The 24,110-nt window shown below is 36.8% G+C and overlaps 1 protein-coding gene across 2 annotated transcripts in view; it reads right to left on the reverse strand.

Moving 5' to 3' along the window:
- Nucleotides 1–17,950, reverse strand: part of rad51d (RAD51 paralog D) — a 21,177-nt gene extending 3,227 nt beyond the window's left edge. For both annotated transcript variants that reach the window (XM_042432356.1, XM_042432355.1), the window contains exons 1-8: nucleotides 17,517–17,950; nucleotides 17,289–17,350; nucleotides 10,682–10,800; nucleotides 3,333–3,414; nucleotides 3,014–3,148; nucleotides 2,832–2,927; nucleotides 2,624–2,714; nucleotides 307–377 (exon numbers count right to left, since the gene is read on the reverse strand). In XM_042432356.1, the coding sequence (XP_042288290.1) occupies nucleotides 307–377; nucleotides 2,624–2,714; nucleotides 2,832–2,927; nucleotides 3,014–3,148; nucleotides 3,333–3,414; nucleotides 10,682–10,800; nucleotides 17,289–17,350; nucleotides 17,517–17,598 (738 nt within the window). In that variant the 5' untranslated portion in view covers nucleotides 17,599–17,950. The remainder of the gene's footprint in view (nucleotides 1–306; nucleotides 378–2,623; nucleotides 2,715–2,831; nucleotides 2,928–3,013; nucleotides 3,149–3,332; nucleotides 3,415–10,681; nucleotides 10,801–17,288; nucleotides 17,351–17,516) is intronic.
- Between the last annotated feature and the right edge of the window lie 6,160 nt (nucleotides 17,951–24,110).

Consider the following 24,110-nt stretch of genomic DNA (forward strand, 5'->3'; position numbering starts at 1 on the left):
TCATACATATAATAAAATAAGAGTACAAGTTTAGAAAGAAAAAATATGTAAGCAGGACTGGTGCGTGCTTTTTTTTTTTAGTTTTTTTTTTTTTTACATAATTATAACCTCCAGTTACACACCTGATTTAACAAAAGGATTTTTGTTTTACTTATCCAAAAAAAAAGAAGGTAAAAAATGTTTGGTTTTCAGGTCTCAAAGCATTAACAAAAGGAAGTGTGAAACAGTTTGTGGAAGGTTTAGGTTTTCATTGTGAACGGATCTTGCATTCAGAGCAGTGCTCATCAAGGACTGTGTCATCCTTACCAAAGTAGCAACATTGAAGTCCTTTGCCATCGTCTTAAGAACTCTTGCCACTTGTATCATCAAGGACATGCCTGGAGGCAGAGGGAGCTGTTAAGAGGTTTGTCCGTGTACAGAATTACTATCATTCAATGGGACTGTTTTAACAATTCAACTGTAATAACTTGACTCATTTTGTTTTTCATCACGCTGGCAGACGAGCTCTGGGGATGCCAGCGTCGGTCAGACTGAAATATCGACATTGACTGGAGGTATAGGCCATGAAATATGCTGCAGTTATTCATGTTCCACACGGGATTAATTATTAATTATAGTAACTTTACATCTGGTGCAATCAAAATTTCAACTTGTTGAACTTTGATGTATGACCATGTACATGAAAAACAGCTTCAACCTTGGCTTTTCTTTGTGTTTTGTGCCAATTAGCATGCTAACACACTTAGAGCTGCAACAGTTAGTCGATTAATTGATTAGTCGGTCGACAGAAAATTAATTGCCAATATTTTGATAATCGATTCATTGTTTTGAGTGTTTTTTTGTTTTTTTAAGGGAAAAATGACGAACTTTTCTGGTTCCAGCTTCATAAATGTTAATATTTTCTGGTTTCTCTATTCTTCTATGATTGTAAACTTAATATTTTTGGTTTTTGGACTGTTGGTCGGGACTTAACAACATTTCAGGTTACATCTCAGACTTTGGAAAATGGTGACTGACATTTTATAGACCAAACGACTGATTGATTAATTGTAAATATGACTGGCAAATTAATCAATAACGAAAATCATTGTTAGTTGCAGCTCTTAACACACCAAACTAAGTTGGTAAACATGATAAGCATTACTTGTACATTACATTTGTGAGCATGTTAGCATGCTGACATTAGCATTTAGCTCAAAGCACCGCTGCGCCTAAGTACAGCCAATAGAGTGGCTGATGTTAACAGTCTTGTTAGCATACTCAGTAGCTAGCCTCATCTGTGACCTGAGTACCATCATTATTGCTTCATAATACGACCCCAACAGCAGTACTCAAACTTTTAGGGAAAAATGTAAATTCTACCGGTTATCCAGCAGTGGGTTACATCTTCAGAGATGTCACAGATGTGGACTATCTACCTGTGTTGATGAAATGTTTGCCCTTGTTAATGCCAATGTTTAGATTCAATATTTCCACAGACTGTGCCGGCCTCCAGAGTGGAGCAACACAGTCTTTGGAAATGTTGGAATTAAATGTTAGTTTTACCCCAGTTTTATCATTTCCAGCAGACATCGGTGAAGTCACAAAATGATCTTTGAAGATGCACCCTGCTGCTGGATAACAGGAGTTTAAACTCCTCTCCTAAGCCTCATGGAGGGAACGCTACGGTATGTGGCCAATCACAGACTAACAGGAGTAGTGCACAAGTCACAAATTGGACTAAATTAGTAGTCAAATAGGCTAAAAATAATTCCCAGTTCTTTGAGAATTTTCTGACCTGTGAATTAATTTATTATAAAATGTTGCTACTGTAGCTAAGCTAATTCTCTTGATTTTATCCTCCAGGTTAGAAAAACAGTGCTTTTATGGTATCGTTATCTTGCTCATCTTTTTAGCCTTTTTTTTCCATTTGGATTTTTTTCTGGGTTTTCTCTCTGACAGACTTGTGTGGAGAAAAAGAAACTGCTTCAATTAACTACAGTTTTCTTAAATAACCTTTGTAAAGCTCCAGCTGAGGTTGGTTGGATGTTAATTTATTCATGTATAAATGAGTTGCCTACATAGACCAGTAGTGACTGATTAAAGTGTCAATAACTCTTAACAAAACACTTCAGTAATTTGTTTTTTTGTACACCTTATATTTTTAATAAAAGTTTTAATTACTTATTTTTATTTTAAGTCTTTTCTAATGTCTTCACAGGTGCTCATGACAGGTTTATTTGAGATCCCCTGTTGTATTGAGAAACTGTTTAATTAGATCACTTTTAGAGCTTTTTAGCAAGAGATCACATAGATTAAGAACTTATTAAGAAATTATTCTGACTCTCAAGAGGTCTGACTCCAGTTTAAGTACCTAAATGATTAATGAAACAGCTCTAAATTTAACTGATGCCAGAAATTTGAGCTTTTTCTCTAACAGTGATGGTTTGGGGTTCATCTTGACAGAACAAACCTTTGTTATTTTCCCTTTTTCTTATGGAGTCAAACTAACTTCGATGTCATGCTTCCGAAATGTGTTTGGAACCCCGTTGTGATATTTGTTTTACAGATTCATGACAGACTCGGGTGTAAACACAGCCTCAGATATGATGGACTATGAGGGACTAGCAGAAAGAGATATCACCTTCATTTTGTTTGCCTCCCAGTAGAGGAGAGATAACAGCTGACACCGAGTCCACGATCACAGCCTTGACAGAGCCACCGCCGACAGACGCCTAATACAAAATGTGACAAAATTAGATGAGCTGCAAATTTGATGTCTTTCTCAAAAGGTTCCCCAGGTACAGCAGGATTGTTGGTATATTTCAAGAGAAAAAGAACTGCAAAGGAACCTGCTGAAGCCCGCTACTGCGAAGACTGTACAGACAGTCGAGTAGAGAGTAGATGTCAAACAAACGGAAGATATGAATCCTCTGAAGAGCTTCCATCTGTAAAATGACAAGTTTCTAGTTTTACAGTGTTTTATTTCACCTCATTTAACAACCTATTTAAAACTCAATTCCCGTCAACCCACCTGCTCTTCTTTGTTACTTGTTTCAGTTTGTAGCATCTGAAGCAAGCGGCTGGCGGTCAGACCTCCTGTTGTATCGATATATATTACGCCCTGTTTCAATTGGTAAGAAATGTGCACTGCGACACCAAAACACACCTAGAAGACATGACAAGAGTGCAGAGAATAGTTTAAAAACAGCTTCCATAACTTGTGTTTGGCTAAATGGTAACTCTGAAAAGTACATTTCAGCCAGAGTTCAACTTCTTATTCCAAAAGGAGAAAAAGGAATTTACGAGCGTGAAATAATCAGTGGCAGAGAGGGAAGGTAGAAAATGTTCACCTGAGATTTGCCACTTCCTGGGCCTCCTGACAGCTCTGTTATCTCTCCAGTGTACAAGCCTGAATCCAGCAGTTTATCTAAGCTGCAAGAAACAAGGTACAATTCATTACTCACAACTGCCATCCAATGGAATACACTATTGAGTGCAAGTAAATTCGTAAAGCCAAAAAAAAAAAAAAGCAGCTGTGTAAGCATAATAAACAGAGCTTGCATTAGGTTCCAGACGAGTGGGTAGCTCCGGATTTAAAAAGTAAAGCCAATGTGTAAGCGCCTTAAACCTGAATTCTCTCTAATTGCCTGCAGGGGGCGACTCCACTGGATCCAAAAAGAAGTCCGATTGTATGGAAGTCCATGAGGAAATGACCCTACTTCTCACCATAATTTATGGTCTCAATCACTAGTTTCAAGTCTTCTTCAATATAGCATGATGTTCTTTTTGTAAATTATGGTACCATTTAGAGTAAAACAGACGATAAAGCAGCCTAACATAACCATGGTATAATCCCAGATTCACAGAGTATAGGTGTAGGCTGCCATTATCAGCCCTCATTATCCACCCATGTTTGTATGAAAAATCACCATCATGGCAGCAGTAAGTCTGATAAGGTTTTGTTGCTTTCTTGTTGCTTTCCTTTTGACTGTCATTGTAAATATTGCTTGATACTCTCAGCAGTTAAAAATCAATGCGCCCCATTTATTATACGTTGAAAATATTACTTATGAGCTGGGATGGTGGTGTATAAAATATAAATTGCATAATTTGTGTTTTTGTGCTGCCGAAGATAAAGAGATGTTTCTTTGTGATATTTAAGGAGACAGCTACTATTGTGGGCATAATACTGGGAATACAGTTAACATATATTCAGTTAAGAAGATAACTCAAGCTTCTCTGACAGGTCTGGCTTTCCCTACCCCATGCTATGCATGTTTTAAAAAGGTATTTTAAAATGTTTGCATTTGGTTATTTAATAAGAATATAGTAGGTATTAGCACCTCTTGATTTGATTTCATTTCTGACATTTCTACTCACCTGTTAAAATAACTACAAAACTATATCCAAGCTATCAACTACATTCATAACTGATAACATTGCTGCGTGAAAAGAGGACACTGACGGCGCACAGACAGATAAGACAGAGCAGCACGGCGCAACAGCAGCACTGAGTAGCAGCGAATTATTCAGACCATCGGGGGGGGAAAGCGAGAAATATAAACAAATCTATTTTATGGTGATTTATTCCCATGCATGCTGCTCAGAGTCATCTCAAAAAACGCCCTACATTTTCTGGTTCTACCTTCTCATATGTAACTATTAACTGATTTTCTTTGTCATTTATGACAGTCAATTGAATATCTGATGGTTTTGGACTGTTAGTCCGACAACACAAGCAAGATAATGATATTGTGGATGCAGTTTTTTCACTATTCTTTTTACATTTCATGGTCTAAATGATTCATCAAGAAAATAATTGCTAGTTGCAGCCCTAACTATGTGTTGCACCTTTAACACCGTAATGGATGACATAAAGGACTCATAGCCATCAAACAATTTCTGAAAATTCTGCCTTTTTTTCATAATTTATTAGCAACTATAACATACTTAAGTCCACCATACTTGGAGGTAGCCAGTGCTGTACAGTAATGTGGCCAACTTCCCATGATAAGATTGGCTGACACTAGCTTGTATGAGTTGATCTGCAGTATAGACTTCTCTGGACTATATCTTCAGTCAGTGTAGCTGAACAAGTTGGTCAGTTTGATGTGATGGTTTAAGTAAAATAAAACATGACACGCAGTCAGTTCTTTCTTCTTTGTTGGATTTTTGTCAATCAACTAGTAGTCAGTGGATGGTTGGAGAAAGCTGATCAAGAAGGCGATTCACATCTGGAGCTAGACAGGAGATGTGTTATGATTGTCCCCCATATACCACCACCTATTCTATGTGACCAAAATTACACTTAAATTATACTCATACTTAGGCCGCGTGATGACAATACCAAATTCAGGCAAACTCCATTCACAGACACCGTGAGATGCAGCTGAAAGCTCGAAAGTGGACCTTTATATGAGATTACTGTGTCAAAATACTGTTCCCAAGGTCATAATAAATCTTCTCTTATCTTTTTTTTTTTTTTTTTTTTTTTTTTACACATCGCTCTGCTCAATTAATCCCCATTCCACTATCCACTTCCTATAACTTTATCCATTTCTTCCAGTATTAAATGCTGAGATGATTACAAAGAACATTCGTAACTCTTCCTCTAGAAACAGTGGACTCAAACTCCTGGAGGTTTATTCTGAGATTGATACTTAAACCATCTTTATTCACAGGGATATACTGATCTTCATATCTTTAGTGAAATAGGGTCTGTACTTAAGATTTCCAACCTTGCCAGTCTTGTTATAGATTCACTGTTGCTACACAGGTAGATCTTCACTGAGCACCTTCATACCGTGCAGGTCGATTATACATGACCTCATCCACCTCAATGTATCGGCTCTTTTTATGCGTTCACACTGCATGCAACTTAGGCAATAAATCACTAGCAGTCCGTTAATTTCTCACTGACCTGAGTGAAAAGGGCCTGGGCTGATGTGTGGATGTGGATAAAGTAGGCCATGGTTGAAGGTTTAACGATCAGCTGTCAACAGCCTGTAACATGTCTGTGGTGTCTTAACCTTAACATGCCAATCTGATTTCATTTTGTGAACAATAGCTCAGCCAAGCAAGTGCAAAATGGGTGTCAGGTCTGTTTACAACCTGTCTAGTCATCCAGCAGCCAAAGCTTTTATACCACAGGAATAAATGTTTCAACCTCTATGTTATGAAAAGACACTAAAACTACATAATGTGCCTGTTAAAGCCATTGCACCTGTGGATCACTACATATATCAGAACCCTGTCTAATGCATGGTAAGACTTCTTGTGCAATATTTAGCATTCTACATCTATCTATTATTGTCCTTTTAAGCTGTCGATTGTTTTGGGTTAATGTTTGGTTGGGTTTGGTTATGTTTCACAGTTCCACAACAGAGGTCTGCTCTAGTAATCTGATGCCCAAAAAATTTATAAGGTAGGTGTTTCAGGGCAAGTATTCTATTGAGTTACAGATGTAAAAGTCTTGTTATTTTCAGTAAAGACAATATTGCGTGACTGACAGTTAGATTACTTCTTAGCCTTGGATGGGTATTAAACCCTCCCAATTTAATCATCAGTACAAAAGATGAGCAAGTGCATTTTTATTTGGTTCTTAGATAAAAAGTCAAAAGGTAAAAATCTGTGCACATAGAAACATAAGAAGAGAAAGGAACTACCACTCTCAAGGAGCCATTTCATTAAAAAGCATCCAACCACAGAGCTTTAAATCCTGTTGGTTGCAATGTTAATGGTGAGCAGATGCTTAAGATTACACTTTTTGGAACCCTAACAAAATATTCAGCAAATAAAATTAATCCACTTGTGTATTCTTGGCCAATTTTGGAAGAATTCAGCAACTATAGTGTGCCGTTTTGTTCCCAATTGCAACAAAAAAACATTCAGAATTTGCTACAGCTCTGATTTATGCCTCTGAAAGTGTTCCTCTCCATGGCAATGGTGGCTTAGGCTCATGGGTATTGTAGTATTTAGAGCCATCTGCCATACCACACTGACTGAAAATACATGACTTCTCAGACACAACATTGAAACAGTTAAAACCGGCGGCCATAAAATAAACACATAGTAACATAACTTCAACATAGAAACTCTCCTGTTTCTGTGTTGAGGAACATTGTCGAAATTACTGAAACAAAAAATTCGAAAAGGGAAAATACAGTTGGAAAAAAATACTTTGGAATCAGCATTTCCCCTTCCTTTTTTAAGAAATACATGTTTTAGTGTCTATCGTATTGGTTTGTGTCCATTTGTCTGTGCATGTTAAATAGTGTTGGGTGTAAAAGTACAGTACTTACCAACCAAAATCTGTCCATACCAAAATCTGTCAACTGCTGATCATTTACTTATATTCTTGATTCTGTCATACTTTAGTTAGACTAATACTATATTTTATTCAGCAAAAGTTCCTTTATATTACAGACACATTCGAGAACTTTAGGTTTATTTTACCAAAGTGTAGGTATTTCTATTGGTATCAATCATCAGTACTGCCAGCTCTTGAAGAATGAGTGCTGTTCTTGCACTTGTAGCTTGATCATCATCAGAGGAAGTGTTTGTTGTTGTAATGCTTCAACCATCTGTTCTTTCTGCAGCATTGGAACATCTTGATTTGTCTATGTTGACGTTCAGGCCGGTGATCTGTGCAGTTTGTAAAATCTCATCATCTTTGCCTGCACGTGTGATGATAGATGTGACAGCGTTGCAGTTAAATCTACATAGCCAAGGTCCTCTGGCTTGAAGGTTAAGTATCAGTGGAAGCTTGTGGTTGGTTGATAGTAGTTCTCATCACCCGGAGCATGATTGTGAAGAGGAGAATCGGTGGGGACGGACCTTCTTCCATTATGCCTGCCTTCTCTGAGACTGGTGCAGAGAGGGTTTGAACTGTTGATGAAGCATCAGGTTGTGTTCCTTTAAGGGCTCACGAGGATGTAAGTGATTGTCCTTGCGAAGCCGCAGATTGAGAATTTCTCATTGGGTGTACTTATCAGTGATATCAGAATACTGATGATTGAAGTGGAAGCAATGAAGAGGCTCAGTTTTTGTTGTTGAGTCTAGTTTTAGGTAACAGGTTTAGTTTCTGTGCACAAATATTTCCTGTTGCCATACAGGGCAACAGGAGAATAATTTATAGAAATAGTGCAAATTAGCAGCATTTAAGTGGGGTAGAATACTCATGTGGCTGTATTATGTGGACGCTTAGATGGAAGTAAATCTTTACAAATATCAATGACAGTCTTGATCTGAGGCTGAATTTTATCACACCCGAATATTTCCTACGTAGCCTAAACATGGAATTATAGTATCACTGTGTCATCACACTGTCGAGGTGTTGACAAAATATATTTTGTAGGCTACATGACACAGAAGTTGATGAAAGCTATAAACCATTATCAGCCTTCATCATCATCCATCTTGTTAGGATGAAAAATCACCATCATGGCAGCAGTAAGTCTGATGAGGTCTTGTTGCTTTCTCGTTGCTTTCCTTTTGATTGTCATTGTAAATATTGCTTGATACTCTCAGCAGTTTAAATTCAATGAGCCCCATTTATTATATGTTGAAGGTATTACTTATGAGCTGGGATGGAGGTGTATAAAATATAAGTTGCATAATATGCTGCCAAAGATAAAGAGATTTTTCTTTGTGATATTTAAGGAGACAGCTACTATTGTGGGCATAATACTGGGAATACGGTAAACATGTATTCAGTTAAGAAGATAACTCGAGCTTCTCTGACAGGTCTGACTTTCCCTACCCCATGCTACGGCACATTTTAAAAAGATATTTTAAAATGTTTGAATTTGGTTATTTTATTACACTTCTGATTTCATTTCATTTCTGACATTTCTACTCGTCTATTAAAATAAGAACAAAACTATATCCATCTAATTCTTTCTATGCCTCTCTGGTGTCAAGCCTGTTGGTTAATGTGTATCTAACGGCTAGAAGAATAAAGTATTAAAAGGAAGCACTAAAAAGAGAAAAGCTGTTAAATAGGCTAAAATGTGTACAGCACTGGTTGAAAGCTGAAGAGAAGTCCTGACAGTTAACAGTCATCAGGGCTTCAAGCTTTAGGTGGGAAACGCCTAGCTGTCCTCAACTGAGCGTGATGAAAAAAATGTAAATACTCAAATATTTGCATCATTTCATTCAGACTGCATTCTCCTCTCAGACAGAGCTGTAAAATAATTCAAGAAAAACATCACATTCATGTGCTCTTACAATGAATATTGTTTTCTACATACAGTCCATTGATTTTTATTGAGAGATTAAGGTCTACTCTGCAAAATCCTTTATATATTTTACTGTATGTTTCATTACTCTTTCTCTGCATAAATCTGGTAACTGACAACTATGTATTCTTGTCATTGACGGAATAAAGCCTGACACCAAGGACACCAATGAGCATCATTCATCAGTTCATCTTTTCACCAGTAGAGCGCAGCCACGACACATACAAGTCACACTGGCTTTACTCTCATGGTTGATTCAGTTTCATATCACTAATCCAAAGCACTGACTAATTTATGAAAACCACTTAAAAAGGAGCGACTGAGAGAAAAAAAAAAAAAAAAACACCTGTGGTTATTAATTATGCTGAAACAGTGAGTAAAGGTCCAGAGCGGTCTGTGTCCTGGCCAAAGAATATTTCCCTTCTACAAGTGGAAAATGTATCTGCGATGCTCCATCTGCCTACAGACAACCAAATCTACATCTATGTGCAAACCTTGGGATGCTGCGTCTCAGTTCTGCAGGCTAATTGTAAGTGCTGCTGTAATACGATGCCATGCTGGCAGCAGTGGGACTTTTTGGTCTCTTTCAGTCATTAAATTTTGATTCCTTGATGTACCAAAAAAAATGTTTTAAAGGTCTTGTCAGTGGTATTTGTTTTTTTGCAGAAAGTAGTAAAGCTGAAGGCCAAGTTAGTGCAGCTGATATATCAGAGGCCACTTTAGACAGCGTTCACGAGCCAAATGGAACAACAAGCAGAGAAGTCCTCTTTAGCTGCTAAAATGTTTCCTCAGTGCAACAATGTAGCACACAGGCCATTTCTGAATCACTCTATAGCTCTGCTGTATTTTTAACTACAGGTACAGTACTCCAGATGCATATTCTACTGGCACAAATCAATGCAAATTTGATTTTAACAACACTGAAATTATTTTAGCTTGATAAAATGGGTCGATGTAGAGGAATCTGGTTACAAAACATCTTTGGTAATGTACAATACTATTGATTTCTTATTGAATGCTGTGATTGTGGACATTCTGTACTGGTCTGCAAAGCTGTAGAGCAACAACAGTGAACATACTGAAACTGACAAAAATGACTTTTAAATTTATCCCCTGCTCCAACAAAGACAGTTTAAGTACATATGAATTTGATGTAGCATGTTCAAACACTTGCCACTACCACCAAACAAGTCCAAGATTTTAATCTGAAATGATATCAAGAGGCAGTGATGAAGAAGCCAGCCTTAAACGAGCATCACCACAAAATCAGTTTTGTGTCTAAACTGAAAACCAAGGGAGTGTTTTTTAATTCAATATGTGGAGAACTGTCCTCAGGGATACATATTTGATTTTGGAGGTGAACCTTCTTAAGCTCTTGTGGCACTGAGCCCACCTTTAAATCCCCCAGTTTGCGAAAGACAAAGCAGTGCACTCTGCTGTGTGTGCAGAATTGTCTTTACCTGGGATTTCCAGTGGAGAGGATGGCGGTTGAGCTCAATAGTTCTTCATACAGATCAGCGCCTGACACAGGGAAGGCTGTGTGTTGGGCCAGCAGCACTCTGCGGATGGCAAACAGAGCCTGAAATACAAAAAATTACAGCATATGAGGCTCACACAACTGCTGCATGGATCCACCGTGCGCTTATCTACCTCTGCCAAGACTCCTAGATTGGATAGTTTTCTGCCCAATTGGGCCATTATGATGATAATCCAAAAGGCATGAGGTAAAATTTTGGCTTGTTTTGATGCGATGAGGAGAATTTTAAACTGTCTGCTCTTTCTATGCCTTTCTTATATCATCAGTGGTTGGTTAATAACGAGTTACTAAAACTAGTGATGTTACATTTCCAAGTGTACCTCAAGAATGCAGGGCAGTTTCTTTATCGCTTTGCAATGACGATGTCACGGATTATTTTTGAAGCTTCATTATGGATGTACAACCCCATCAATTTAGGGTAATCCTGGAACTAACAATAACTTTCTCTGAATCGATTCATCTGATTATTTTTTGTTTAGTCGATTACATAAAAACACATTTTGGTGCCTCTTTTTTTCCTCTTTGTTTTGTATTTATTTCTCTCTTTTTTCTATTTCTTAAACTCTTACAAAACACAACTACATACAGAATAATGGCTGTACACAACCTTTCACACATGCTCACAATTACACACACACAGTCTAAATAGACCCTCCAGCTCTATAACTAATGTAATTCAGTTTGTTTGTTTGTTTACATCTATGGACACTGAATGTTCACTCATTTTTCCTTGTTACTCAATTGCTTTTTCTGTCTTAAGCCAATGTCATGTTGGACTATATGACTGTCTTGCTATAATCATATTAACAATAATAAAAAAATCTCTTACAAGTTCACAGAGTCCAAGGTGGCATTTTGAAATTGCTTGTTCTGTTTGGCCAGCGGTCCAAACCCCAAAGATACTCAATTATTCAACAATATAAAACACAGAAAAGCAGCAAATCCTCACATCTGAGAAACTGGAAAAAGCAACTGTTTAACATTTTTTCAGGTTTTCTTCAGTATGGGAAAACTCTGACTTAATTTCCCTCAACTCTGCATATTATTTTTCTTATTGCCAAACTGGCATACTCATTGCCAGAAAGTAAAGAACCGCACTCCATAAAATGAATAAAAAGTAGCAAACTAAATCACATACTTTTCACTATCTCATTTATTAGGACTAGAAATGCAAAACGTCTCAGCCAGCCTTGAACACTAGATCCCACACCGTGATGCCACAGAAGTCATTACGTGATTGGCTCTTCACTGGCAAACTACCATACTGATGCTGAGACCAGATCCTTTAAAACATACGCTTGTTTTACACATGAACCCTGTGTTCATTGGTCAACTATCTCTTGGTATCTGTCAAATAAATGAGTAAATGTCAGAAAAGCTGACATGACATGAGTATTTATATCTAAATCCTTCTTTTCTTCTGTAAAATGCCAAAATATTATCTGTCTCATCCTGCATATTGAGGTGTGCACATAAACATATTTAATTAAATGTGATCGGACCGTTCGCAGGTCCCTGCCCATAAATTCACTTTCATTTGGAAATAAGTCACATCACAAAAGCTAAAGACACTCTACTTGCTGTTTCACTGGGACTTTAAGGTGGCTAGTTGAACACCTCTGATAGAAGTCATGTTTTAAAAATGTAGTGACATTTCTCTTCATTTAAAAATATTTTTTTAAAGGACCAGTGTGTAGGATTTAGTGGCATCTAGCCATGAGGTTGCAGATTGCAACTAATTGAACACCCCTCCCCTTCCAAGCATGTAGGAGAACCTATGGTGGCCACGAAACTCACAAAAACATGAAAGGCCCTCTCTAGAGTCAGTGTTTGGTTCGTCCATTCTAGGCTACTGTAGGCGGTGCAACATGACAGGCTCTATGGAAGAGGACCCAGTCCCTATGTAGATATCATAAAGAGCTCATTCTAAAGTAATGAAAACACAATTCTTATTTTCAAGTGATTATACACTAATTAAAACATACTTATGAATATTATACTCCATTTCTGCCAAGTCCGTTCCACTAGATGCCACTAAATTCAACGTACAAACATTATGAGAAGCCCATAGAGGGTGAGCATGACCAAAGGAAGAACGCCAATAACGCTATGACTACCGCTCTTCTGCACCACCACCCCATGGGATCTTTGGATTTCTGTCTAAGAAACTTTGAATTGATTTGCTTGAGTGCATTTTTAAGATGATCCGTGTTGTCCAACTGCAGTGTGGTAGGTACAAACATCAAAGAGCATCCCACTGGAGTTATTCTGAAATCCTGCAACATGACATCAGTCCACTATAAGAAAACAAACTGTTCACTAACCAGACTGGGCTGTGATGTCTTCAATAAAAAGGGGATCAGATGGGAAAATGTTGGGGAGCCCAGATTTCTGTAGACACTTACTGCTGTTTAGCAGACTTATACTCTGATTAGTCTCTTCTTCTGGGCAGAGAGGATTTCCTGCCAGAATTTGTGTCCAACAAGAGAAATTTATTCAGGGAAATAAGTCAAATCTGTTGGGCCTAATTAGTGGGAGTATTGGTGCCCCAGTTTGGATTGTGGGCTCATAATATGGGTGTGTTTTTACATAAAAGCCTTGCCTGGTGCAGCTTTGATTGAACTGAGGGAGGCTGCCTTGGTTGGAAGAACGTGTCGGCGCAGATGTCCTTGCATTGACTTCTTGGCAGTTGTAATACGTGTGCACGACAATGATTCAAATCAACAACAGTAGTCTGATGGATCAGAGGGATGCTGCTTATCAGCTCAGAGGATGCCTGCAGGCAGAACAAGCTGATCAAGAAGTCTTGCGTGGTCACTGGGATGAACCTGAACCTGCTGCAGGCATATATGAGAGGGGGAAAAAACTAATGATCTCATGAGAGGAAAAATCCTTCCATTCCTTCTGTGATGAGGTGTGATATTTTCAACTCAAATCACCTCGATCATAGTGGTCCTCAACTCCCACAATCACTATATGTGAGTTGGTTGAGGGTCTAAACTCAGAGAAAAGTTCATGTTGACAAACATTAAAAGAAAATGTGCAGTGATAGGAATATAGAGATCGTACAGTATATTTCACACTTTTCAAAACTTTTTCAAAGCTTCTTAACCTCTCGGGACAACAAATCTATTTCCCTATACATGTACAGACAGCATGTACAGACACTCTGGCCATAAAGGATGTACTACTGACTGAAAAGATCTCACTCATCTTTTTTTTTCTTTTTTAAACCAAGAATGCTTAGGTTGACTGCCATGCTCCATCCACCCACACAATTATTCACTTATACACTATTATCTGAAAATTTCCTCCTGAGATTTCTCCCTGATTATTTGCGCTCTTACATATATCTCAAAAGTTTGGTGAAAAGCACTATTTATGATCAACAAAATACTCCTGTTAACTACCTGAACTGATTTAGGCAGAATTTCTCTCCTGATCTCTGCTCTCTCTTCATTGTTCTCACAGTAAAATGATTTAAAACTGAAAGAGCTGACCTCTCTTATTGGTTCAAACTGATGATGAAGGATTTTGTGGCAGACCCTATAAAGATTCTTTACTTTTTGTGATATGACTACATATTATAGTTTTGCTTTCCTGATGGGTGGAAACCTTTCTATTGTTTACTGCACACACACACACACTACTATATATAATAGGTTACTTCTTTTATTTCTTATATTGATTTTACAATTCTCTATTATACCTACAGGAAACAACATAGTCTTTTTGTAATTGCCGAGTGGGAAAAATACAATAAAATATATAGAAAACAACAGGAAGCAAATGTGATCTTCAACCTTGGGTTGGACCTGTGCTGTGAAACAATCTCGCCTGGCTTGTTAACCAGGTGACCTGACTTGCCATGGCTATACATAATTGGGAGGTCTGCTTACATTAAGAGTGACTTTTTCTAATTGTAGCCCACCAATGTGAACCATTTCCACAATGAGAAACTCGTGCTGCGTGTGGGTTGCGAGTGTGTCTTAGATCAACATATGGGTCAAAGCCTGAACCTCCCACTCCATACTCTTAAAGCCAAGTACATGATGTGGGTGTTTTCTTGTTGTCAGTCTAAGCTAGGAATTTAAATTCAATGAGTAAGAAAACAATGATGTTACAATGAGGAAATGTGTTTAGTTTTGGTTCTTTACTTAAACCGAAGCAGTACTACGGTTCTGAGACATTACCTGGATAAGGTGGGTGTAACTATGGGCTCTTCTCATTTCTCTATTTTGTGCCTCCTCGTCTCCTCTCTCCTTCGTCCTCCCGCCTGTGACCCAGAAATTGATCTCAGCATGCGATATTTAAGTATGTCTCAATTCCTGGATTGCATCTCGAGAAGAGAGGAGCGAAGAGAGAGGACGCTTGCCAGAGGAGTTATGAGCAAGGATGCACAGGTGTATCCTTTGCGGAAGTTTCTCGGCACCCGTGACATATAAAAGAGGCGTGACACACATATACTAACCATAAAATATATAAAGGCTACATATATATATATGTGTGTGTGTGTGTGTGTGCGTGTTAAATAAAAATAACAATGTATGACATCCGTACATCTTTGTCACATTATGACACGTGATTTGAATTAAAAGTAAACATACAAGTTGTCATGAACACTGTCATGCTCATCTGACAGAGATCATAAAATGCAACGGTAGGCTATAACAAAACAATGGACAGATGATGCAGCTGTGCCGCACATCATATTTAATTGAATCGACTCCTCTCTCCTTGTGTCTCTTCCTCGCCTCCTCCGCTTGCATCTCAGGTGAGAGGGACTAAGACGCGAGGAGAGGAGGCGAGGAAAGGAATCGAGGATGCAGGAGAGTGTTTCATTTACAGTTTTTTTTTAACATTGGTGACATGTATGGTTCAATACTGAGTCCACATCTTCAAAATTCATCACACAGCTGCTAAGCACAGCAGTTCATTGTTCACACAAAAACACTTGAGTTCAACTGACAACATCTCATGTGTTAATCAGAACACAGATAAAAAAAAAAACACTAACAGGCAACACATTATGCATCTATTTATGGCAGTCTGAAGTTAAATCACTTTGTGATCTCTAGTTTTTTTTATAGTGTATATATTGTTTCTTAATTGTTGAGCTTTTCATTACAAAGTGAGATTTGTACCTCTCAATAGAAAGTACTGCATTATATTCTAAAGAAAAGTCATAGAAATGCAGCAGGAAAGGTGTCAATGGGCTTTATATTTCACATTTTTTCTTGTCTTCTGGTGGAAGGTTCGTTGCATAGAAATATATTTCAATGTGGTTATGAGTTGGCAAATTGCTGTCCATATGACAGAATATGACATGTTACTTTTTGAACATAAACTGATGAGTTTTGAAGTCAGGATGTAAACATTTGTAAAATGTGCTGCAGATCCACAGAGTTTTGTTGGTTGTTTGTGTTTGAGTGAGAAAAGTATTCAGGAAACTTTCTGTGTGAAAGCAACGCAAATGTTGTCACAGTTTGGTCCATAATTGCTGCTGTTGTGTTGGCTTTGTGAACAATTTGGAAGATGCATTCTCAGTAGTGAACCATGCATGTATACAATCCCAGGGGTGGAAGAAGTATTCAGATCCTTTACTTAAGTAAAAGTACCAATACAGCGATGTAAAATACTCCATTACAAGTAAAAGTCCTGCATGTAAAAATACATCAGTATCAGCAGCAAAATGCTTAAAGTATTGCAGTAAAAGTAGTGGTTTGGTCCCTCTGACTGATATATCATTATATATGACATCATTAGATTATTAATAGTGAAGCATCAGTGTTAGAGCAGCATGTTACTGTTGTAGCTGCTGGAGGTGGAGCTAGTTTCAACTACTTTATATACAGTTAGCTAGTTTAGTTCAGTGGTTCTCAACCTAGGGGTCTGGCCCCTCCAAAGGGTCACCAGATTATTCTGAGGGGTCGTGAGATGATTAATGGGAGAGGAAAGAAGAAAAAGCAAAGTTCTGATACACAAAACTGTTTTCAGTTTTTGGACTATTTTTGATAGAAATATGTGAAGTGAAATACTGGATCATTTGAACATTTATTGAAATTAAACCAAGTGAGAAGTTTAGAAGGAAAAATCAGTATTTGGTGGAGCTGTTAACAACTCATCTGAAATGTGACCCCGACTACACACTGCTTTTTGTAAGACGTCTGGTTTCATCTTTCACATTTCTTTTAATAATTTATTATTATAGTATTTTTATTTTAGTATTATAAAAGCTTGTTATATTATCCATTGTGTCAAATCTTCATCCAAAAAGTAACCAAAGCTGTAAAATAAATGTAGTGGAGTAGAAAGTACAATATTTCCTTCTGAAATGTAGTGGAGTGGAAGTATAAAGTAGCATCACATGGAAATACTCCAGTAAAGTACAAGTACCTCAAAATTGCACTTAAGTACAGTACTTGAGTAAATGTACTACTTTCCACCACTGCCCAACCCTAAACTAAACTGTAATGTGCAATTTTCTGTGTCCTTCACCTCCATATTTCATTCATGTATGGTATAAATACCTTATAGGACACCGAACATTTCTGTGCAAGGTCCTCAGTGTCAGATGCAACCAGGTCTTCCACTGTGGAAACAAGAAACCTGCTTGTTATCGTCAATCTGGCTCTTAATTAAATTGAAGCATCCTCAAAATCATCGTCTCTCTCTCTCTCTCTCTCTCTCACACACACACACACACAGACACACACATACATACACTCACACACACACACACACACACACACACTTACCTGTTTTAATATCAGCAGCACGCAGGGCGCGGACTAAATCCTCGTCCAGTCCAGGACACATTCCCTCTCTCAAGACGACCATGGTCTGGCATTGTAAAGTACTAGTTTACACGTCATTTAACGTTAGGAAAACACATACAGCTTTCACTTAGCCCTGAAAAAGCGAGCAGAATAACTAGCGACAGTTGTTTTTAGCTTTGCGGCTAACTTTAGTGACTTTTCTGTCTGTGTGGTCGGTGAAGTTAGAATGAATGACTTTCTAAAGGCTCCTTCTAAAGTTTGCGACGATGAAACTCTAACATTATTTACTAAAGACAAACTGACTTAACAAACGTTTCTCAACAAGTTTAACTGACGCTACAGCAGCGCAAAATGATTTCAATTTGCCTCTTCTTCTTCTTCTTCTTCTTCTTCTTCTTCCTCTTCTTCTTCGGTTTTATTCACGGACTACAAACTAAAGTTGCACGCCGCCACCTACTGTATCAGCGAGTGTAACATCATGACTTTAAACAACAAAAACTAACAAACAAAAACTTTATAAAGAAGTCATATTCTGGATATTAAATCTGTTTCATTTAAATATTTAAATAAAACCATTTGAACCTGTAATTGTTTGTCCCCTGTCTCTAACAGACCTCTGATGCTCCAGTCCCTTCCCATATCTACCACTCTGCCCTTCAGTCTTTCCCCTTCTACACTGAACTTCCCACAACCTATCAGCAAATTTTCTACAGTTTCCTCGCAGTTACAAGTCTCACATTTATCTGACACTGTCTTTTTCATGGTCCATGTTTCTTGTCAAAATTATTCGAAGGTTTAAATTAGTGTCCGCATTCTGCTTGCCGTAGTAAAGTGAACGGAGTGTCTGCAGGGTAATGGCCCACAATACATCCATGCTCAAAGTTGGTACCTAAATGTTCCCCCGGCCCGGCGATATGTTTTTGTTCTTGTCTGTATGGAGAATTGAAATGGTACAAAATTTTGTGATAAATATTGTGTTAATAATAAAGTAAAAGAGGCTTGTCATAGAATTTTGCTTCACATGTAGGTTACAGGTGTTGGAAAGGTTTAGATCGGATAAGCTATTAAATATTCTTGTGATTTCTGGGGATTAGAAAAAGAAACTATTTGCCATCTGTTTATTCATTTCATTTACACACACACTTAAACATTCATTTGGGGCATTGGACATTGTATAAGGAGGAGGACTGAGCAAATGATCTAACTACAGAATATTTGTTTTATAAATGGGGACATTTCACATACATATAAACACTTGACACTTTTGTCAAGAATTATGGCACAACAATTAGATAGGAAACAAGAAGGCAATGAAAACATAATATTTTTGTGAACTGTATATTAACATATTTCTTTAATTTATCCTTTTGTTTCATTATTTATTTTTACAGACAAATGTATATATCTTTATATTTATTTATTTATTTTATATTTGACTATATCCCAGGTGTAATCAGTTTTGTTTGTATATATGACATATGTACATATTGTTCTGTTAAAAAATCTTTTTTTTTTTAAAAGTCAGTAAATATACAAGATTATTATTTATTTTTTGGTGCCTTGTGATCAACTATAGTAATTTATTTAAAAAATGGATTTGACTGTGGCAAAAGACAACATACAATATGTCCAAATTGCACAAAAAATAACACAGGCTATTCAATCCAACATAAAATATGCAAAAACAAAAAATAAAATAACTATAAATAGCACAAAACATCAACAAGTACTGAAATCCCAACATGAGAATATCACAAACGACTTCTTGTCAGACTTACAATCAGCGCATTGTCCATGAATTGTTCAGACCATCTTAGGCAGAATCACAAAGATTTCTAGATGGAGACATATTATTTCCCTTATGTCAAATTAGGCCAGTCATTCAGTAAGTAAAGACCATTCTTCTTTGTTTCAAAGACTTCCTGGAAAAGATTTTGGTCATTCAGTATATTATTGACATGCCCATTAAGTTTTGGTTCACCTTTTCCCTTCTGCAAAAATCAATGCTATATCAAGTGTGGAAGTAATCATGGCACTTTGGATGCTGAGAAAACCTTTTTATTTTTATTAATTATTCACTGATTTAGACCTCTAACTGGACAATACAGTGATCATAAACCTTGCTACATACTGCACCTCACCAGCTAAAAAAAAGTAATTGACTCATTGACTGAATTGGCTCAGCTTGTCACTCTTTCAGTACTCAGATTTCTATCAATAAGTTTAGACTCTATTGGCAAAGCTGTGCCTTTGACCCCCGGTACAAGCTCTTCTGTCAGCAGTCATTTCCAGCTGAAGTGTCTTTGAGCAAGACACTGGACCTTGCTACCCATATATTTATCACTTATAACTTATTTTTATTGTTTTATATTAACATTAACTCAATGTTTTCCCAACCTCCTATTCTCAGGTCACTGTACTGCTTCTGCTATTAAAGGACTTTGAAATTTTATACAATTTCTGCTCTATAAATGAAGTTGGATTTACTTGATCTGATATCCTGTGGAAGAGAAAATGTGATTCTCACAGGGATCAATAAAGAATCATGTAATATCCATTAATATGCTAATACAAACCTACCTGGCTAATACCGTTTTAATCATTTGACTATACCTGTTCTTTGTGATGGTGGAGTTTTGAAAAACCTTGCTGCTTTAGTCTTACCTTATATACATATACATTCATACATACATACACACACACACACACACACACACACATATATATATATATATATATATATATATATATATATATAAACTGGCTGCAGGGTGTCCATTAATTCCTGATAATGGCCACCGTCGGATTCATGACACGTGTGGCCAATTTTATTCTAACCACCGTGCGTATGTTACTGAACCAACTTAATTGACAGGTATGTGCCCGCTATCAGTAATTAGCATACTATCGCCCCTCCATTTCTCTGAGGAAAGCTCAGTTGGAGCGGTGCAGCAGCGGAGAGAGCTGTCACTCATTGCAAAGAGGGCAGTGATGGTAAAAATGTAGAAAATCTTTACTACTAGTGAAATGCAAACAATAGTTTCAGAAGTAGAAGCCAAAAAAGGCAGATTTGGCTGGTAAACATGTCATTGGCACAACCGTTTGGAGCCCAATCGTGAATTCAAGTGGGAAAAGCATCATTTTAATATATTAATAATTTCATTACATTTATGATGATAATTTATGGGTTACAGCATGTCAGTTTTTGTTTAAATTAGTAAATAAATTGTGTATTATTAGCAATTCCACACTTTTAAATGTTTTATATTTAGTTTTTAAATGATTGTGGTTCTAACACTGAATAAATAATGACTGTGATTTTTTTAAGACCATGGGGCATTTATGATTTGTGCGTATGTATGGTCTAAGGCAGTTCTGAGTGGTTCTAAGGCATGATCTCAATAAGAACATATGAATCCCAGATTTGTGCTTAAAACATTCATATGCACACAGATTTGTGTGTATGCACTGTTAGTGAATGAGGCACAATGTTGCCAGAGTCAAGCTCATTTACACAAAGCCTGTTTCTCACAAACATACATCACAACTATTCCAGTCATCACATTTCAACACAATTTCACACAAATGTGAGCTTCCACATTTGTGTCAGCTACCATCCACAGTTAACCTCCATATGAGGGAATCTTTTGTGAGGGAATGGTGTCAAATCTCTCCAGTAGAACACCAAACACTTACATCTCTTCTCTTAGAAACATTAACTCCCACTAGAATTATACAGGTTTCTTTGATTTATCCTGATAACAAGGCTATACTTAGAACCCTCTTTGGGAAATTCCCCTTGAAACTTAACTTTATAACTCAAATCTAGACGTAATAGTACAGTAAGCGGTTTTGTCTGGACCCTTAAGCACTCAGTAAATACTCCTCACATACTTCTACAGTTCTAAGAAGTACAAATCTCCTGGAATTCATCATAGCACCACCACAGTAGTTGATCCAGGTGTTCATAAATTCAAAGCAAGTGGCAACTACAACAACTTGAGGATGAAGCCAATGCGGAAGTCCCTTAAAGTGCAATTTGTCTCTGACAGCTTCAAATCGGCTCTAATGCAAACCCATGGGTGACATCACACCTCGCTATGTCCATCTTTACATACAGTCTATGGTTCAAACTTAGCTAGTTATAAGTGTTTATAAAAGTGAAAAGCTAATGTTAGCTTGTTAATATCCAACCTATTTAGACTGAGTAAAAGAGGTAATTTACCGAATGATCATATCTGACCTGACACTTTACATTTCACAGTAAAAAAACACACTAAACTTCAAATTAGAAAACTTTATTCAAATAACTAAAATCTCTGTAAACTGCATGAATACTAGACTATGTTTATAGTAGATACATGGCTACAGATGTTTCCTAGCAACTGAATTACACAGTAAACTGGTTACTATGGTGCAACCTGATAAATTAGCAAGTAGTTACTATAAACTTAGAGAGGAATTTATGCACAAACTTGCATAAAGTTATTTACAAACAATCGGTGCAATTCAGTCTTGGTTACTTACTGTACTACAGCACCTGGAACTTTTCACAGAAGATTAAGCTGTCTTTTCAAAGTTCTCTGTATATTTTAATGTTTAAGATAGGCTGAGGCTTCTATGAAGTGGTTTTATGGTTTTCTCTGGCAAATGTCAGTAACATTATATTAACATAGACTGATACTTTATTCTCTGCATGCCTGCAGACTGCAGAGTGACTCACATAAAGTGCACACAGAATGATTACACATATGTATTTACAGTACATCTATTCAAAAATAGTCCTTGACATTTGGACGCCTCTGGTTGTTCTCTGACTCGATGACTTTGACTACCTCGCAGGCAGTGATGAGACCAGCTTTGGTCTGGTGTTCACAGACAATGTTTATACAGTCTAGTCCAGGCCCAGTCTTGTCCAGGGTCATCCAACGCCAAAGATCATCCTTACTGAGTCTGAAGACATATGCTTTTGGAAGTTCTGTGTAGTTGAGTTTGTTCTTGCTGGAGAAAGCATGCAGTTTTACAGAGTCACATCTCTGTGATGAACTCCGACCAATGACAGAGAATATTGATTGATATTGATTCTGTAAAGATGACAAGCAAGCTGTTGATCAGGTGCATTAGATTCTCCTCACTTGGCAACTTCACACAGGTTCCTGCAGTATCAAAAATTGAGAAAAAACTATGGTTTTGTGTGTATACATGGGCATAAAGAAACAGGCTCATCATACATCATAAGGTCCTGTAAATAATTAAAGCATTTGCTTACTATGCTGCATAATTACAACATAATAGACTCATAAAGCCTGCCATCCATCCACTACAACAAAGTTTCAAGTAACAGTTTATTTTGAAACCCTACAGATGGCCTTTAGCGTTCCTGAGCAATATATATATATATATATACATATATAAATATATATATATATATATATATAGAATTAATAAAGGGTTTATAACACAATTTAATGTAGTTATAAGGACTTTTTAGGAGTTTATTAATGTATTTTGTTGACAATAATGTCTTCAGTGAAGCATCCATAACTGGTATTTAAACAGATAACAAATGACTGACAATATAATAGCACATATATGATTAAATATAAAATACAAAGCATGTGTTTATTATTTATATGTATAATTATAATATTGTATTAATTATATGTATTTATGGCATTTATTAATTAATTACTTATAACTATAGGTATAAATTAAGTATTTTTTAAATTTATAAATACTTCACTCTTCTCTGATGAAAGCTCTGAGAGAAGGCTAAAAAGCTTTGGAAGAGGAAGTAGTAAGGAAACCTTGAGTTAAGAATTTTTTGTCAAACTACTGGTTAACAAAACTCTGTGTCTTCATGAGTTTTAACACCTTTCTAAACAGCTTAAACCCGCCTATGACTGATGTGTACGTGTCTAAAAAGTTAATAAATGTTTTATAACAAATCAAAGGATTTGTGTGTAATGCTATATCATTAAATATGATTACAACTATGTTCCACTGTGTTATTAATTATTCATTAGTTGTTTATACACACTTATAAATGATTCATAGCAGTTGTTTTTTCACAATTACATTGGAAATACTCAAAAATGTCCTTAAAGTGTTACCAAGTTTCCAGTGGGCCTAATGGGATAAATAAGAATAAAATAAATTATGAATCTGTTTTTAATCAGCCAGTAGGGAAACTTGCATCAGGATGCATCAACACAGCTCAGTAGAAAATTATAATTATAGCAATCCAATGTTTGTGCTCAAGCCAGTGCAGATTTCTAAAGTTATTCACACTCTAAAGTGACACGACGCTTCTTAAGAAAAAAGAAAGATAAACAACAAAAACACAGAGTAGTTTAAAGGACTAGACACTCACCAATTCATCAACTCAAGGCAGTGCTGTTCAGAGAGCAGCAAAGCTTCTTTACCTTCTGTGATGATTTATTATATCAAACATATAATGAATGTTTGTTGCCTTTCCAGGCCATTTGCCTGCTAAAGATGGCCTACTAAACTAGCAGGTAGCTTGCATTGTTTGATGATAGTTATCAATAATGAATTAAATTTACTACTCCA

Source organism: Thunnus maccoyii, chromosome 13, assembly GCF_910596095.1.
Source record: "Thunnus maccoyii chromosome 13, fThuMac1.1, whole genome shotgun sequence".
In the NCBI taxonomy this organism is placed as follows: domain Eukaryota; kingdom Metazoa; phylum Chordata; class Actinopteri; order Scombriformes; family Scombridae; genus Thunnus; species Thunnus maccoyii.